Consider the following 19309-nt stretch of genomic DNA (forward strand, 5'->3'; position numbering starts at 1 on the left):
AAGTGTCTGAACTCTGAGGGTGTTCTAAGAATTTGAAACACCATGCACTTACTGAAATCTTATCCTTTCTTTTCTTAGGGTCTACCTCGCCTTCTTAGGAAGATGGCAGATATCTAACGCAAAGAGGACAAATTCTCAATTTTAGACTGTTAGCATCTGTTTGGAGATTTGCAGGTTGATATCATTATCCTCAATATAGGTATTATCAGTTTGTCAACAGCATTGATGCCTAAAAGTCCCTTGAATACCTGGTCCAGTTTATTATGGAGGATCTATACAATGAGGTTAATTCCCCAAAATATTTTATTCCCAATACCACTTATCAAAGGGGTGTCATGTGCCCATAGGTATGTGGATGGAACATGTAATTCAGGATGTGATAATGGATCCTGACATTGCAAATGCTGAATATTTTTGTCCTGTTTATCTTTAATATGTCCTTATCATTGGTATTAGCTACTACGTTATTCTAATTGGAGACAAACTCCTAGTTTATGTGAATTCTTCTTACCATGAGAAGACTATTGATTCATTGCATGCTAATTACACAAGTTTACTGGTGCCTTTTCTTGGAAGCCTTACACTTCCTTTTTTTATTTTTTATTATTTTTATTAACTCCACAAATACATTCAACTGAACAAGTGAAAAATATTGAATAAAATGTCCTCATGGACCTGTTTTTTCCTCTAGCTTCTTGCATAATTTCATGATGCATCTTGACGCTTAAGATTCTCATGGGAATAAGAAGAAAGGCAATGGCAAGCATCTAAGAAAAATGAACATGGGGACTTTCATTGGGCACAACCTAGTGTCAATGGGAGTGGGTGAAAAATGCCAAAAAAGCGCAATAATTTTGCTCTGCTTTGTTTCTGAAGTATGATAAAACTGAACAAAAATCTAGATCATTGTATTTTTATTTACTTGTTACTGAAGCAAAATTTTTGCTGGCATCTGTGTTGAGTCCTTCCTGAGTGAAATTTCTAGGATTTAGTCCTTTAATGAGAACAATAAAAGAAAAATAATTAATGGGGAAAGAAGTAAAAGTACTGAAGATGGTGCCAATACACTAACTATACACTTAAATTTACACTGCCTGTTCATTTAAGCAAAAGATGATACAGAATAAGGTCAGGGAAAATCATCCTATATGCATCCCTAAAGATATCCGATATATCCAATGACAGCAGAGCCCTGTTTATTCAAAATACTTTTGGAACATCAAAACATTTGGATAAACAGGGTTTCAAATAATTGAGGGAGTTATTGTATAAGTAATTCACACCAGGGGGACATAACCCAGATTCAAGGGAGTGAGTTTCAGATCAAAGGGGTACAGATAAATGGGATTTTGCTCTATATGAACAAATAAAATAAAAAGAATTTGATTATTCAGGAATCAAGAAATGTCCAAACATTTTTTCAAAAACAGTTTAGGATGAAAGGTCAAAATTGTTGCTATAGGCTGTACAGAAGATTATTCCTATGGAATCAAAATAACAAATAACTAAATGAGACCAAAAAGGTGCTGGGGTTTTTTTTTTTTTGTGTGTGTGTGTGTGTGTGCATGTGTGTGGTTTTTTGTGGTTTTTTTGGTTGTTGTTGGTTTTTTGTTTTTGTGGTGTTTGTTTTTTTTTTAAACTCACCAATCTTCCAGTCAGGATCATATGAACTTGACCAAGTTTTTTGATCTTATTCCAGCTGTGACACTGACACATATTTTGTGGTGGAAGGTGGGGATTTGTAACATTCGTGGCTCTCTAACTCATTTTCCCCAATGCCCCATAGAAGCAAACTGTAAAATACACAAGTTGGGTCTTAGATGGACAATACTGTCTGATTGCTCATCTTTCTATTAATATTATGACCCAGATACGGTTTATCTACATACAGACATCATAATCTCCTATTAAATGCCCTTTAAATTACAAATCTTGGAATTTAAAAAGATGTTAAGTATAAAAGATCTATGCTTATATTCACCGACTGCATTGTTAATATGGTGGTGTGGATAATTTGCTAATGTAGACAAATAAACAGTCTTTTCCTTTTTCTGAAAGTTAGGCTCACATTCCCATAATTCAGTATTGCCCCTTACTGTCTGTGTAGGGACCTTTTAATATAAGTGCGGATGGCAGAGGAGAAGACAGACTGAAGATTTAAGGGGAGTTACAGGTCTGAGAACGACACATTTCAATTTCCCCCCCGACACTTGACTTCTGCAGCTAAAAGCCCAGCCAGGAGAGTGCTTCTCCTGCCACCGTGCCTCACCTCGAACAGCCCCATCCTGGCTCGTAAGCCATGTGGGAAGGAGGGCCCCCGAGGGATGGCATGTGCGGAAGGTGCCTTCTGCCTCAAGTTTCAGAGACATTTTTTCAACCGTGTCGCAAGATGTACCAGATCGTCCTGTTGAATCCGTCCTGATGTTTCTGGGCTTTACAGTTGGGTTTTTGAGCCCTCAGGTCTGTCAGCGCTGCCAGGTCCGAGTCCTGCGCCATACCTGGAGCAGGTTCGCTTCGTACCACAGGCAGGCTGTGCCTCATCCCTCGGCCGTCGGGCAGGTCTCGTAGTACTGCCAGCCGCCAATTTAGCCGTCGGCCCTAACAGCCTGCCTTAGGCCTCTCCACAGGGGGACTCCACACAGTCCTCCCCCCCCGACCCCAGACCCCCTACGGACCACTTTTGGCGGGAAGAGCGGTGCTGCGCCGCCGCCATGTCGCCGTGGCCGCCAGCAGGGCCCGCTGCCTCCTCTCTCCTCCCCCCCTCCGGTCCACGCGGCGCCGCCGGGGGCTGCAGGGCAGAGGGGAGGGGAGCATGGCGTGGGGAAGGGCCGCCCCCGTCGTTGGCGTCGTTTTCCCCAACTGCTTTTCCTTCCTCCTCAGTGAGGAACTGCGGGCTCAGGTGCGTGAGACGGCGTACCGAGGCTCTGAGAGGGGAGAGAGTGAGAGAGAGAGAGGAGTGTGAGGGGGAGCAAGGATGAAAGAGGAGCAGCTATTGGGCTTGCGGTAAGGCGAGGGAAGAACAATGCTTAATGAAAGAGTTGGGGGAGGGAGCTTGGAGAAATGGCAATGTGGAGTTGAGTTTAGTAGGGGAGGAAAGTAAACACCTGGGGGGGGCTGGATGGGGTAGAGGTTGCCGTTGGAAAAACGTAGAGGCAGTCCTTTCAGCAGAGAAGGAATTTTAATGGGTGGTCACACAGGGTGAGGTCTGGAGGGGGGAGAAGAGGAATGGGCACGGTTTGGGGTGTTTTGGAGTTTGCTGGCAGCTTGCTGCAGCGGCACGGTCTGGAAGTGAGAAAGGATGAACCATAAAGAGCAAAGCGGGGGAAGGTCAAAGCCAGTGTTGGGGTTTTGTTTCCTGAGGAGACAGAAGGATACCTTTGAATTGGTTTAAGCTTTCAATCCACTGGCTTGGTTTCCTCCCACTTCCTCATCTTGTTAACTCCTCTGCAACCTGTTGGGTAGAGTTGTGTCGTCTGTGATACAGGTAAAGAGCCAATTTGTAGTTTTATTCCAATTTACATCAGCAGCTGCTGTCTGTAGATACAGGTATTAAAAAAAGGTAAATTTCCCTCTTTGAAAAAAAAACCACAAACCCAAACCAAGCAAACCTGAAATAGTCTTTTCTCTCAATGAGCAACAGATAATGATAAGGCTTGTTCAAGTTTTGCCCTCTCTTTACTCTCCCTTTCTTTTACAGGCTTGTCAAGGCCTCCCTCTCTGACTGAAGAATCCTTGCTGTGTGTTGTGTCTCAGTTGCAATTTGATAAGAATATCTCGACCAGTTTTCTGTCTGGAGTGGAGCAGAGAAGAGGAGGTAAAAATGGAACTTGTGTGTGGTAATGGTTTCAGCTTGGTAGCCCTGGAGTCTGGCTGAAACTGTTGTATGGTCCTGAATCCAGAAAGTACATAGGCTTGTGCCTAACTTGAACCATATCTGCAGAGTCTTTTATTTCATCCAGCTCCTTAAGCTCTGAAGGTTAAACACAGGCATAAGCACTTGGACAAAAACAATGAAAGTTTTCATAGGCTGCTAGTATGGGGCCTGTGGACCTGGGAATCAGTTCCTATTACCATCTCATCCCTGGATTTTCTGCTGTGTTTCTAATTAAGGTAGCGAACATTCCATTTTTGATCTGTTCATCTAAGGACCTGAAGTCTATTTGCTCCTATCAAATTCAAAAGCAGGTCTGTCACTGAGTTCAGTGGTTACAGGATTGGCCCTGGTTTTTTCCTATCTTTTTTCTCTTTGCCCCACCCCCACAAAGGCTCTCTTTAAGGTGTAAAACTCACAGAAGATGGAAGTGCTCCAGAATCCAACAGAATCAATGAATTTCTCAAGCTCATTTTCAGAAGTATGGTTTTTTTCCCCTAATTCCTGCCACAATCTCAGCCTTTCTTTTAATACTCTGGAAGTACAGCTGCATTAGTGGAGTATAATTCAGAAGGGGAAAAAAAGTGTGTGTTTGGGACTTAAAATAATATACATGCTAAACTATATTTAATTGTGCCTTATCAATAGACTGATAAACTTAGGTGTTTGCTGTTACCATTGATCATGATGCTCTGTAGCAGGCAGAGGCAGTAACTGCTGCTGATGGAAAAGAAAAGGTAGTGGAAGGAGGAGGGGAGAAGGAGATAGGAGACGCGGGGATTGGCTGCTTTTAATGTCAGTCTCAGCTGCGGGCCCCAGCTCTTCCGCTGCTCTAGCTCTGGCTCTCCCTTGAACAGCTCCTAGAGAGAACAAGGCGTGCGGAGCTCGGATCACCAGCATCATGCTCCTTGGGCTTGGATCGTAGATCCCCCTCTTTGAACATTAAAATAACTCCTTCGTCCATCAGCGTCCCAGGCAGACCCAGCGAGAAAACGCACACGTGAGAGAGAGAGGAAAGAAAGAGGAAGAAGAGAAAAATCCGCAACCGAGTGGACTAAAGCAAAGAAAAAGAGTGCTTTGCTTGCACAGCTGCAAAGTGGGAATTTAAAGAACTGCAGAGGGAGAAATTCCAGCTCATCAGCACATACACATTGCAGAATTACAGATCCAGGTAGAAATGACATCAACAGGGAAAGAAGGCAGCGGAGCTCAACATGCACAATATGTTGGACCCTATCGTTTGGAGAAAACCCTAGGAAAAGGACAGACAGGTTGGTTCTTTTACAGCAGCATAGGCGCTAGGGGGAAGGTGCTCTAGCAGCCAGTGAGGTGTTGGGGATGGGATATTTGAGGGTTCAGGTTTTCCCATATGCTGTTTTAGTGGAGGTAATATTCATAGGGGATTTTTGCCTTTATTTATTCAGTTTTCATTTTAAATCTTTCTTTTCTTTTTTCCTTTAAAAAGAAAAGGAAAAAAAAAAGCCCAGGGTGCTTTATGTTCATTACTCCTGCTAATGGGTGTTGTTCTGATGACAGCCAGAGTGCATGCAGAGGAAAAAATAGGTGATCTGCTGGTGGTGAATTTTCACATCAATTTCTTCACTGCCCTACTTAGGAGCATTTTCTTTTTAATCAAATTATATTGAAATGAAAGGTTCACAGCCTGTAGTACCGAGGAGGAGGTGGTGGTGGTAGTGGGGGAGTCACCAGCAGTATTTCATGACATCATGATTGAAAAGGGTGTAGTCCTTAAGGTGCAGTTGGGGGGGTGGAAATATGTACAGTATGTCTGTGGCACTGACTGCTGTGGGTATTTAGCAAATATGGATGGATGGGCTGGTGGTTTTTGTGGGTAGGGTCTGAAATAAAAGAAAAATAGAGGATTGGTAGCAGAATTAATTCTGGTTATGCTGTGTTTTTGTAGGAGGGATTTGGGGGGGAGGGGAGGTTATTTAATTATTTTTCTTAAAGCTTGTTTATGAAACTCGCCCCCAGCAGCTTTTCCTGAATGGAACAATGGTAAGAAATATTAAAAGGAGGAAACCGAGTGGAGGGAATTAGCAGAGAGCAGGTGCTTCTGCCCTACATGACATAATTAGATCCCCTAAATGCGTTCAAGATCTGGACTTACTGTTGCTTGCTTGGATAGTATATTCACTTCAAGGGCAGGGGAGCATTAATTGGAAGAAAAACCCTTAAAAAGAAGCCCAAATGTTCTCCTTATTTAATTTTTTTTTTTTTTAGTAACAGGTGCAATAAGCAATGGCATGTGGCAAATTCGTTGGGTTGGGAGCCCCCCAAAAGTGGATTGAGACTCGAGATTATAATTTAGGGAAAGGGGAAGATCAGCCATAGGGGGGCTTCTTTGGGCATGTGGGTGTTAAGTGTTGTTCATTATGGTGGGACAATAAAACATGATGCATTGTGGTGTATCTTTTTTTTTTTTTTTTTATAACCCAGCCGAGCTTTGCCCATCTGTTGTCTAAAGGATTTAATAGGCGTTTCCATCCCCAGCTGCTGCCTCTGCTCTGCCTGCTTCCTCGCTGCCCTGCGTGGCAGCAGCTCTGCAGTCCGCAATTTTCTTGGGGACACAGTCAAAATCCAGATCTTTCTCTGTAAGAAGCAATGCTCTTCTGAGATGATTGATTATAACACCCCCCTCCCCCCCATCTTTCCCCTCCTCTTCACAACCCCATAGCAACCGTTCAGAGACATGGATGAAGATGACATTGTCTTCTAGTGAAAGTGACTTTTATTTATATTTCATTTTTTTTCAAATCTCTTCAGTGTATCAGCTGCTAAAGGTAGCTCTCTGTCACTGTTTTGGTTCACACCTTTATTCTTCGCATAGCTCAATAAGCCCTTACTTCTGCAGCTGTATTCTTACTAAAATCTGTTCTGATGATGATAATGAAAATACTCTACAAAAAAATTGCAGCGTATTGGTAATGAAACTGCCCTATTTCTGCTGGTAATCCTTTCCTGGATACTTCAGGTGATCAAAGAGCCAGCTGTAGATGACAAATTCATTTTTGTCTTCATCACCATTTCCTTTTTTCTCTGTCTCTCACCTTCTCAGCATCCCTCCCTCCCCTTTAAATAAAATTGTGTCTGAGATTCCTGAAAATACAGCTGCATTAACCTTTTGCTCCATGTCTCATAGCCTGACGTTGTGGTCCTAAAGGGTTATCTGCAGCTTTGGTTATTTTTTTCCTCTCTGCTAATCTTCCTATCTTCCTCCTAAGTGATTAGAGATGTGGGGGTGGAGGGAGAAGAAGAGGATGTATTTAGAGTCTTGCTGCTGTTGGCCTCTGCAGTTATTCAACCAGCTGGACAAGGGTGAAAGTTTCCTTTTGCAGCTTTACCATATAACTGATCTTTATAGATAAGTCTCTGCTGTTTGCACACATGAATGCACATAAAATGCACAATGCATGGTGTCATAGAAGCTGGGGGTGGGGGGAAGAGGAAGAGAAATCTTAAAAGTAGCTGATGTCAGTCTATGTCTTCCTTGCTATACCCATCCTTGATTAATGGAATAATGCACTGAGGTGAAATCTAACTCGGTATTAAACATACACAGCTAAATATGGAAAGATGCCTTCTGGTCTTCTCGCATTTTCTGTGCTAATCGCATTTGGGAGCATGCAGAATGGCATGAACAGTGTGTGGTACGTAGCTAGTCCTCATCCTGCTTGTTTTGGAGGATAAGCAGGCAACCTGCAGCATTTTAGGGAGAGGACAACAAGCGCAGTATGAGGGCCTGATTGACCATAGTGTGTTGTCATGGTGTGTAACTTTGAATTTGGGTTGCAGTGGCATACAGCTGAAGAAAGTAGGGGTTGTAATCATTCCCTTAGAGCTTGACTTTAAAGCTTGGAAGATTAGGAGGTAATGGCTTGGAATATTTTTTTTTTTTTTTTTTCCAGGGGGATGGGGAAGAGTGAGAAATAAAATCTGGCAAAATGTAATAATGAATAGAAAGAAAGTGTAAGTTGTGTTGCAAAGTCCTGTCCATTTTGCAGTGATCTTCATATCCATCATTTTTTATTTGAATAAAAAATTCTTGACTCTATAAAGTTATTTCAGATAGGCAGGTCTAGCTTTGCTCCCAGATACATTAATATTATACAAATGTATTAATCACTCTTACCTGCTTTTACTGAGCTCAAAAGAAAGGAGTTTTGGGAAAGAGCATGGGTTCATAGTTCAGGGCAGACTTAGAAAGGCTGCCATGGAGGGAGAGCTTAATGGTAAGTAGAACTGTCACTGTCTTTTCCTCTGTGAAGTTCTCACTGACTGCCACCTTAATAGCTGAAAAAAAGTGTTTACCAACAGCAGCCTGCTGGTCCCTGCAAAGAGGTCCAGTTGTTGTTTGTGGGACATTAGTGGAACCTGGTGACATCTGGCTGTGGGTGGGCAAAACTGACATGGAAAAGCCTTCAGTTCAAATTGGTGGGTAACAACTGTTGTTGAAAGTGTTGACTAGAATTCAAAATCGGGTATGCAAAATTTGTCCTGAGTGGCCTTCTGTGCTGGTGCGTCAAGCTTGCTGAGGGTGACTGATGCCACAAGAGAGGATTAGGGCCTCTTAGTCAGAGAAGCTGGAAAAGGGCTACATGGGGCAGTGCTGAAAAATGTCTGTGCTTAGCTCTTTGCTGGTAATGGGAATGATAAGAGGAATGAAGGAAAATTATTTTTAATAATTTAGCATACAAATTTAATGTATAATTTGAGTACTGTAGTAAGATGGTTTGCTTCTGTAATAGGTTGAATTCAGAGCACCTCTTTACTGCAGCTGGAGGAATAGCTCATGGAATCTGTGTTGGAATGATTTTGCAAGAATACAAGCAGCAGCATAATCTTAATTATTGTACTCAAAAAAATTATTTTACAGAATTGTCAGTGTAAAAAATCATTACTATATATATATAGGTGTGTGGGGAAAGGTTGGTTTATCCAAGTTTCATTGATACATTCTTCTACAGTTAATTATAGGAGGTTTTCCTTGTAATTAACAGTAATGAATAAAGGATGTGTGTCATGTTACAGTAACACACGTGGAAACAGTGTGCCTTGAGAAACCCCAGTCACACCTGATCATGAAGCACTGTTTTAGTTTTAGATCAAACCGAGGCTTTTCTCTGTTTGCCACTAATTCTGTGTGAAATCAGCTTCTTGCATATTCTTTGCTTTATGTTTTTTTCTTTTTAATTCCACAGATATCTTTGTTCGTGTGTTTCTTTTGGCCTCATTAACCCTTATTTCACCCTTGAAATTCTTAAGAGTATTTCAGATTGACTGTAGTGAGTATTTATTAATGAGTACAAAGATGAGGAGCTGAAGTATTTCTTGTGGAGGGCTTCAGTGTTTTGGAGGGTTTTCTTGTGTTTTCATTTGACAGTCACTGTATAGGCTTCAGCATCATTGTTTGCTATGGCACCAATTCAATGTCTAGTTGAAATTTCCAAAATGCTGCTTTGTCTACAAGCAATAAGACATCGTCTCTAAGTGGGAGTTACCCATTTACTTTGAGATAAATTTGATGAAAAATTTAATGTTGCTGATCCATTTTGTCTTGTTCCTTTCATTCTGTTTTAAGCCCAGTTCTGCAGACATTCAATACAAAGAATCCTGCTTGAAACTCACACAATTCAACCTTTGCAAAAAGTGTAGGGGGTCCCTTTTCTGCATTGTATACCATACAAATTACAGCTATTTTGATGTACAACGTGTTAGTTACATATGAGCCATCAGTGAGGTGTTCAGCAGTACGATGTTGGGTTATGTAAGAACAGAAATCATTAAATTTGGGTCTTGGTGTATTTAATAGCCTTTTATTCAGTGAGAGCTTAAACAGGATGTTTCTTTACAGCCTTAACCACCTGTTTCCATGACATCAGCAGAAACTGAAATTTGTTAATTCTTTTATTTTCCTCTGTCAAATTTGGTTGAAATTGCAAGCTTCAGATCTATTCGAGGAGTGTTTGGTAGACAATGTGATCTCAGAAGCCTGGTTTCCTTTGGTAAGGAGGCTAAACAAAATACATCTTTTTTCATTCATACTGCTATTTTTTCTAAATATCTAAAGAATCTAAAGAGTACAGCTTTATTCCGTTTAGCTGTTTAGATGAATATATCACTATAGAGGTGGAAATCATTGTAGTTCCCCCCATGGCCTTTTTAAACAAACAAACAACAAACCAGTATATATTCTGTTAATGTTTTCATATATATATTTTACTTCCCTTAAAAAAGTTTCTTTCAAAACAGTGAATCCATACCCTTTGTCATGATAGTCTGTGAAGACTTAAACAGTTTATTAGTAATCATAGAAATAAACTACTGCAAGCAATACGGTGGGCAACAGAGGTCTTAAGAATGAAATTTTACCAAGAAAGGTTATGTCATAGGGACTGAGACTTAATGGATTTTTAAGTACTGGATATGAGTTTTGAGAGATTTGGGCTTTCTTAACTTTACATACCTTTGATCCGATTGTTCAGAAGTACTGTTTGCCTGCATTACTGACTGAAGTAAACTAGTATTACCATGCTGCATGTCTGAACTGCAAAGTTCAGATATCCGTTTCATGACTTTCACTTTTTTCTTTTTTTTTTTTTTTAAAGCAAAATCCTGTTTGCCAACTGCAGTGAAAATGATTTTTAGCTTCCATCTTTCTGCAAACTTTGTAAAGGCACACCTTTAGTCTTCTACCCCAATATCAGTAGCAAAATTATTATGAACTTGTTCAAACAGGAGCAGGCTCTGAATGATTGTTTTTCTTTGTAAAGCACAATAAGCTTTCTTACCCAAGATTTGTTAAAATTTGGGTACCGTCAAATGAGTAGGACTATATGACTATATATACCTACGTTTCAGACATCAGCAGGAGCTACGGAAGCAGTGATTTCACAAATAGAGTTCTTGCACTGCTCAAGCACTCTTACACTTTCCATCACTGCTGTAATGTCATTTTGTGCTGCTACAGTGGGAAGGACTGCATTAGAATGATGAGAGAGGTTGGAGAAATTAAAAAAGCTTCTCAATGGAATTTACCTCTTGAGAGGAATTCTTTCTGATCTCTGGAATACCTGTGATTCCATGAAAAGAGCAAATGTAGCATTTTAAGTGGGTTCTTAAAATTCCTTTTGTAAATTGAGTGGAACAGCCAGTGTATGTTTTGGATTCTCCAACATAAAATATTTTTCAGTATACTATAAATTTACTCCATACATTATATTTTGGGAAGTCTTTAATATTGTATACTTTAGAGAGTTAAACAGTAATTGCAATGGTGATAATAAATGTCAATGTCCACCTCAAAATTAGTAGGTAGGTAATATAGAACAAATGTAGGTGGTCAAAGAATTCCAGCTTTCAGGAGAAATTTGGAAGTAATGCCCTCTGAAGTAAGAGACATTGCATGAGGAATGTATTATGCACATAGGAGAACAGTCAAAATAAGAAGAGGTGGAAGCCTGGATATAGATTTCCATGAAGGTAGAGTAAAGGCAGAGTCATAAATGAATGCTCAAGGAGTGTTCCTCTTCAAATGCCGAGATACTGTGAATTGCCCTGTGAAGTCAGTCAGTGTTTTAAGTTGAGCTGACTTCGGTAGAAAGATCATCAAGCCCATGATAAATAGGTAAGGGTGGAATTTTTTTGTTTGTCATGGATTGTTCTATTAAGAAATATCCCACAGATATCTTCTGGTTTTGTTTTAAACAAACCCAAGATGTTTAGCAATCCTAGTCAATAATGCCGTTCGTTCTGCTTATGGAATATGAGGAGATTGTTCCATTTTCAGTTCATGCATAAACTACTGTTTTACTGCAAAACATCCATGCTGATCTGTAGAGTAACATGAATAATTTGTTGTAAATAGTGTTCTAATGAACTTGAACTGTCTTCATCTGCAGTGTCTGTAAGTGCAGAGTGATTTTCTTTAAGCCATTATTTGTTTCAGATTTTCTGGCAAACAACTATTTTTATCTCCTTTCCCCAACTGTTTTTACCTCACTTACGAATTGGTTGCACTTAAACAATATTCAAAGATCTGAACTGTACTCTTGAATGTAGTCTGTTGGATGTGTTGCATAAGAGTATTATGTTCTATTTGTATAGTTGTGCGAGCGCTTCCAACATAAATGTTTGCAAGTGCAAACTGAAAATTTAGTTTTCCTGGACAGTTTGGGTATGATTCGCATAAGCACCCTTGCCTGGAAGATGAGAGGTTTTCCAGAAAGGTTTTTTTTTAAAAGGCACACAAACGTGACCAAACTAAACTTACTTAATTTCAAATGCCTACTTTTAGAGCATACTAATAGTGTTCATCCAGTTCCATTTGACTTATTCTACATTTACTTTTGAATAGGGGTATAACATTTTTATTAATTCCTTTAAATCTGTTTACAGACTAGAAACATTACTGATAAAATTGCGGTTAAAACCATGGAAGAAAAAATCTACCCAGAAGATTTTTTTCATTGCTTCATAGCTTTTGAAAATTGGAAATTTAGGTGGAACAGAGGAAATTGTATTGGTTCCTTTCATAAAAGTGTATTACTTGCTACTGATGTAGCTGCAAGCAATTTTTTCTTGAATGCGTTGTTTGTGGCAGAGATGCTTATGAGATCACTGTTGTCCTGTGGACTGTATAAACAGGAATATACTGTTTCTTTTGCAATGACCTTGGGATACAGTTTTTAAAGGATAATAAATGAAGTGTGTCATGAGACTGAGGATAAAGAGCAATATGAACAAAGAAGGTAAATGATGATGCTCATATTTAAACAAATCCAGGTATGTTTTCTTGCAAATGGTACTGTTGCCTTCATAGTAGTGCAGGGTAACCTTCAGGCTGGTGCAGATAGCTGATGGGTAGTTACTCAGTGCTGGAATGGGTAGAATAGAATACTTATCTTGAGTTGTCAGCTCGCTCATTTTTATTTTGAGGAAATTATTTTATTATTTCCTGAAGGCCACAGAGATCATCGTCAACTGACATAAATTAAAGTAGCCCTAAAGCTGCCCTAAATAACTCTTTCACAAAGTTCTAATGGCTGAGCTTACTGTTTTGTACCCCATGACTGTGCCAGGCAGTTTCTGCCTTTCAGACTTCTGTTGTTCCTACTCTGGCTTTCTTGTATAAAGATTATTGCATACTTAAGAGGAAAAGAAATATTTTTTTTAATTTCTTGTTCAAATAAACTTTTTTAATTTGGTGTGGTGGAAGGGGTGAGGTTAGACTGGAAGGGACCATTCCTTGTGTAGCTTACCATTGATAACAGGCTGTTCTTCAGTTTCTTATCTAACATCCATCCATTGATAATCAGTGATTTGATAATTAAGGAGTTTGGAAAAAAGTAGATAACTTGCCAGTTACTGGCAAAAGGAAATTAAGGTTGGTAAAAGCTTTGCACCAAGATTTGCAACATCAGCTGACAGTAAATGGGTTAATGCAGGGTGCAGGGGGGAATTGAGGAGAGAAATCAGCATCAAGTGGCTTAAGGTGTGCCATTACTATCTCTTTTTTGTTTTAGCATTCCAGCACTATGTGGGAATTATAGGCGTGATAATATTTCCAGTGAAGTGCTTAACTTTAACAAAATTTAAAAAAAATTAAAATGATGGAAAACTGTTTTCAGACATCCATTTAGTAAGTGCTTTTCTGACTGCCTGCTTCTACTTACAAAACAACATACTCTTTTTATATCCTGAGGCTCTTGCAGCTTTGATTTGTTATCTGTTGCAGTGTATGCTTAATGGGGGGGGGAATCAGTGTGATAATGTATATTTTTTTAATAATGTCTACATTACTAGCTCTGCTTTTGCAGTGTCATTCCTTTGTGTGTTCATCCTTAACGTGCCATAAGCACACTGCCCTTGTCATTTAGCTATTAAAAGCACTATTGACTGGAACAAAAATAATGGAGGAGCTGGTTTCTGGGAGAAGCAAACTGGTCTGGACCAAAAATGTGTTAATTTCCTACTGTCTGTCTAAAGCCTACTCTTAGAATGATTAAGTTTCAGTCTGCCAAAGGTTGAACAGCAGTCCTTCAGCTGCCGATGAGAATGTACCAGGTCTTCATAGTGACCCACCAGGGAATGCTGATGGAATTGCTTGGCTCTTTATCGCCTTTCACTCTTTTTCTTAATTACTTTATGTGTCGTAGCAGTGTACACACTAGATTTCTACACAGATGCTTTTCTTGGAAAACTGATTGTTCTGTTGCTTTGGTCCAGGATGAGGTACACTGTAGCCCAGGTTCATAATGTTGGCTCATCCACCCTATGGTAATATAATTTATGAGGAAGAGGGACCAGCAATAACATATTTGCAGCTAAACATGAGCTGCTGATGTACGATTTCCTTTTTTTAAATTTTATTTTAAAAGCAATGTCCTGCTCTGATAAAGTCTGAGCTAAGCTAGCACAAGACTTTGCTAAGACTACTGTTTTATTGCATTTGAATTAAAGCATAAGTTTAAGTAGGAAAAGAAGACTTAAGATTACAAATCCTTGTGGTATGAAATGCACTGTGTGGGATGTTTAAAAATTTCTCATGTCTTTTGCTGACTGTTTGCCAGCTGAGGGTTGGGTTACTCATCATGCCAGCCATTTGCCCTGGGTAAGTTTCATTCAATGACTGTGTGAATTCCTTTTAATAACTGTGACCTATCCCTAAGATTAAGTAATGGATTTGAGTCCTAGTTTTTTACCTTATTGGAATCTCTTCATCTTTCCCAGTATTCTAGACCAAAGCTCTCGTTGTATTTTCAGGTTGTAAATGATGGGTGGCTTGGCTGTCGCATTGAGATGACCTGCTGTCAGCAGGTACGGGATTGGTCTATGGTTTTCCTTTTGAAGTTCTGGTCATCTGTTTTTTGGTTTGGTGGGGTCTTTTTTTGTTGTTTTTTTTAGTTCATTTTTTTTGTTTTTAGTTCTTTTTGTTGTTGTTTGGGGGGCTTTGGGGGGTGGTGTTTTTTTTATTGTTTGGTTTTTTTGTTCTTTTGGTTTTTGGGGCTTTTTTGTTTTTGTTTTTTGTGGTTTTTTTGTTTTTGTTTTTTGTGGGTTTTTTTGTTTTTGTTTTTTGTGGGTTTTTTTGTTTTTGTTTTTTGTGTGGTTTTTTTGTGTTTTTTGTGTTTTTTTGTTTTTGGGGGGGTTTTTTGGTTTTGTGGTTTTTTTGTGTTTTTTTGTTTGGTTTTGTTTTGTTTTGGGTGTGGTTTTTTGTGGGTTTTGTTTCTTTGGGTTTTTTTTTGGTTTTGTTCGGGTTTTGGGGGGGTTTTGTGTTTTTTGTGGTTTTTTTTGTGTTTGTTTTTTTTGTGTTTGGTTTGGTTTTTTGTTTTTGGGGTTTTTTTTTTGTTTGTTGGTTTTGTTTGTTTGTTTGTTTGTTTTAAACTTCAAAGTTACCTTGGCTCTTCAAACTGGAAACTGGTTCAAGGATTGGCATCCTAATCTAGAGTATGCTAGACAGGTATTTGGTTCTTTCTACAGCTGCAATCTCCTATAGTAAATTAATGAAGACTTTAGGATGGTATTCTGAGAAAACTTTGGGGCATGTTACAGTTCTGAGACTCAGCCCCTTTATCATTTCAGCCCTGTTTAAATAGGTTAATGGTTACTGCTAGAAGAGCTGGTAGAAATACTTTAAGCAAGAAAATAGCCTATCTCTAAATAAGCATTTGTTATTGTTAAAGATTTATTTTTTTTTAAAACTGTATGGTCATGGTAGACTGAAAAATAAGGTACTTCTATGGTTTACTCCCACTTCTTATACAGATGCATTGTCTTTGGGCAATTAACCCTGATGCACTGTGTGTCCTTGGAGAATTATTTTCTGTTAAATATGTTTTTTTCTTCCACATTTCATGTGTCTTGCCTAGGTTGTGAACTAAGAGGAAAGATAATTTGTGTTACATAATCTGCATATAATCCCTTTCATGCTAAGGCACTAATCTTACTTGGGCCTTTGTGTGTGTATAGTATGTTCCATTTAAATATGAGAAGAAGCTTCTCCACTGTGAGGGTGGGTTGAACCTGACACAGGTTGCCTAGAGATATTTGGAAGTCTCCATCCTTGCATATATTCAAAACCAGACTAGACACAGCCTTGAGCAGCCTGCTCTAGTTGACTCTGCTTTGACTAAGGGTGTTGGACTAGATGATCTCCAGAGATCACTTCCAACTTCAACTCTTCTGCTATTTTGTGTTATCCTGTGCAACCAAACCATAACTTTTTCAGTTAACTGTGAAACTAAGGAGCTCTGTTTTGTCCAGTTTTGTACCCCATATTTTCCTCCTCCTCTTCCTTTCTCTCTCTGTCCCTTGTCTCTTGGGCTAGGTGAAGACTGTTTATGGCTCATTTGGAGCTCTCTCTGCTGCCTGTCCATCTTTTTTTCTTTCTTTTGGAATACATTAAAGATTAAATCACAATTACTCTTTCCATTGTGGGAGCAATTGTTTGAATCTCCCCCCCCCCCCCCCCCCCCATTCAGCACTTTCCATGAAATTTGTAGAATCTTAGAGACTTCCCTTGCTCTTTCAAACTTGGTTGAAACTTGCTAATTTACTCTCATGTTATGGGGGAATTGCAGACAGGCTGCCTGAACATTTAAATTTTGTTTCCTTAAGAAATCAGGCTAAAGCAAAGCTGTCCTAAACAGCACAGCTTCTCTAATCTGCATTTGGTTTTGAAGGCCATGAGATGTTGCTATGGCAGATTGGGATTGCTGGAATACAGCTACTCTTCAGATATTGCCCTCAATTTAGTTAAGACTCTTGCACCAAAGTTAAGAGGAAAAAGTGGTGGTAAACCACATTGTGATTCCTTAATGCTGGGGGAATCCCCAGTCAGCTTTGTAGGCTGGATTCCTGCCTACTTTCTGCTGCTGGAGCAGTGCAAAGCAGGGAGGATGGAGGCTAGAACTTGGTCCTTTCTGTTTGCAAGCTGAACTCAGTGATTGGGGAGTGTGGGAAGAAGGGAGCCCTCTCTGTATTTCCTCTATGTATCCATTTCAGTACAGTGGCAGTATTTGAAGTAGTCCTTTCCTGCAGAAAGCTGAGAGGAAGACTGAGAGCTGTTTGTGTGTTTGCAATGCCTGTCTGTACAAAATCGTCACCAAAGACAAAGCCAAGTATTATATTAGAACTTGGCAATGACACAAGCGCTATAGCCCTATTAAACGAGGGGATTTGTTTTGTTGAAAAGACATGGCTATGAGTGGCACAGCTTTTAAGATTCCTTATACTTTGCAAGTACCAGCCTTAAACAGTTTTTCGTTAGCTGTTCAAACTAGTAAAATTTACACTTTTTTTCCAAACTTCCCACTCCTATAAACCAGTAAAGCTTGATTAAAATCAGTAGTCATCGACAACAAAGAAAGATCTGTCCTGGTGTTGCTGGGTTTTGTCCCATGCTGCTTTTCTTCTGGGTCTGTGGTTTATTTCATTGGTCATATTTGTGAAATCACATCTCTTTTGCTTCTGGTTGTTTCCTGATTGCGCTGAAGACATTACTTTGTCAAATTCCCCACTCAGTTACATCTATGCAGTCCTAGTGACTTAAAGGCCTTGCTCAAGTTTATCTGAGAGGGGAGTTTGACCCATGAGCAAGCTCCTCGTTGATGGCAGCAGAGGCAGACCTCTGGCAGTGTTCTAGTTAAGAGCAGCCTAGGAATACATCTCCTCTGCGGTGAATATTCAAGCAAATTAGAGCACAAAGTGGAATAATACTGCAAGCAGATTAAATTCAAAGTGAAAATACAGGCCCAGCATTTTACAAATTACTATCTTTCATCCTTAAAGCAGAAGTCTGCTCAGCTAACAGACAAATTAAGGCACACAAACACTTTAGTACCTTAGTAGTAATTCTTCTTTAGTATTCCACACATACATATACTGAAATCACCCCACCAGTTTGCAGTAAGCTTTAGGATGTCCTTACCTTTATCATTACTGCATTTTTGCTAGGGAAAGCAACAGCCAGACTACTAGCATGGTTGGGACAGTTGCCACCTTGTTACCAGGTGGCTCTTCGTGCTCAGAGGGAATGCTGCAAAAATAGGCATGGTTTCTAGATCTGCATCATAATGCTGTCATCACCATTACTCTTATCATCATTGAATCAGATGAGTTATGGCCAAGAGCCTCTTTAGGTCCACCAATGCTTATTTTTTGTCAGTGTTTTGGCACCTGTGGCTCTACAGAACCAGGTGGTCTGAATTCTCAAGAATTCATAAAAAAGATTGATTAGAATAGTAAACTTAACATCATATTTACTGTTCAAGTGTCTATTTATCTACTGCAGATTTCTGAAGAGTCTACCAGAGGGGAGAAACCCATGTGTCGTAGGCCTTTTTCCCCTCATTGAAATGGTGGGAATTGAAAACATGGCAAGGCAAGGGATCCTGATCAAAGGGTATGTCTACCTTGCAATCAGGTGGTTAACACTATTATCTTCTGGCACAAGCAGCAGTGAAAATAGGGCAGTGCAGGCTATGTGAGGATTGGAGAATTGTACCAGAGCACCTAAGAACCTTGCCCTGTGTGGAAGTCCAGTCTTCCACATCTTTACCCAATTATTTATTTGTACCAGTTGTGTCTTTGTTGCACTTTCTTGATAAATCCTGCATCAGCTACAATTCAATATGGTATGTCAGATGTGGATAAACTGAGCATTTATATATATAATACACTGTACACTTTGTGTATGTATGACTTCATTTCACGGATGGGGTTTTTTGTGTATGCAAAACCCCAACCTTGTGCTTCATCCTGTAGAGTTCTAATTCTAGTGTGAAAGATTATTCTGTACTCTCAAGGCCTCTTGGATTAAAGGTACTCAACTTCTCAAGGGATTGGGTCCATGTTTGTACTCTTGTGGTCTCTAAAACGCTACAGGGTCCTGGTCAGGTCATTTCTTGAGGGAAGATTAGTAGAGACATCTACAAAACAGAGTCTGTTCATGTCATTGTGCAGTTAGAAGGCAGATTATTCAAAAACAGTAACTATGTAGTCTTCACTGGCCCTAACAGGCTCAGCCATGGAGTTGGGGTGGAGCCTTTGGCAAGTTAATTTATCTTTGGTTTTTTTTTTCTGTAAAACTGAATGACTGATGCCCTTCTGTAAAACTAAAATAATGATTGGCTTCCCCTTTGGAACTGACAGGATTAGCCAGCTAGTGTTGATAACTTTTTCGTAAATAAAAAGCAGCATGGAAAGGCCTGGGATAACCCTACTATTTAGGCCTAGTGATTTATTTATTTAGTTAGTTAGTTAGCTAGGGTTCATTTTTGCTAGCTTGATTTTATTTAATATACATCTGTGGATTTTCATCTCCTGAGGATAGACCAGACTATATAGCCTGGTCTGTGCAGGTGATGATAACTTTTCATACTGTATTTGTCTTCCATAGCTTCTTCTCTTGATTATTGT

The 19309-nt window shown here is 39.6% G+C and overlaps 1 protein-coding gene across 1 annotated transcript in view; it reads left to right on the forward strand.

Moving 5' to 3' along the window:
• The first annotated feature begins 4739 nt into the window (after positions 1 to 4739).
• The window catches only part of BRSK2 (BR serine/threonine kinase 2), a 326204-nt gene continuing 311634 nt past the window's right edge, over positions 4740 to 19309 (forward strand). Inside the window, 1 exon segment of the mRNA XM_075047051.1 lies at positions 4740 to 5142. Within this exon segment, the coding sequence (XP_074903152.1) occupies positions 5049 to 5142 (94 nt within the window). The 5' untranslated portion in view covers positions 4740 to 5048.

This window comes from Buteo buteo, chromosome 16, assembly GCF_964188355.1.
Source record: "Buteo buteo chromosome 16, bButBut1.hap1.1, whole genome shotgun sequence".
Lineage (NCBI taxonomy): Eukaryota > Metazoa > Chordata > Aves > Accipitriformes > Accipitridae > Buteo > Buteo buteo.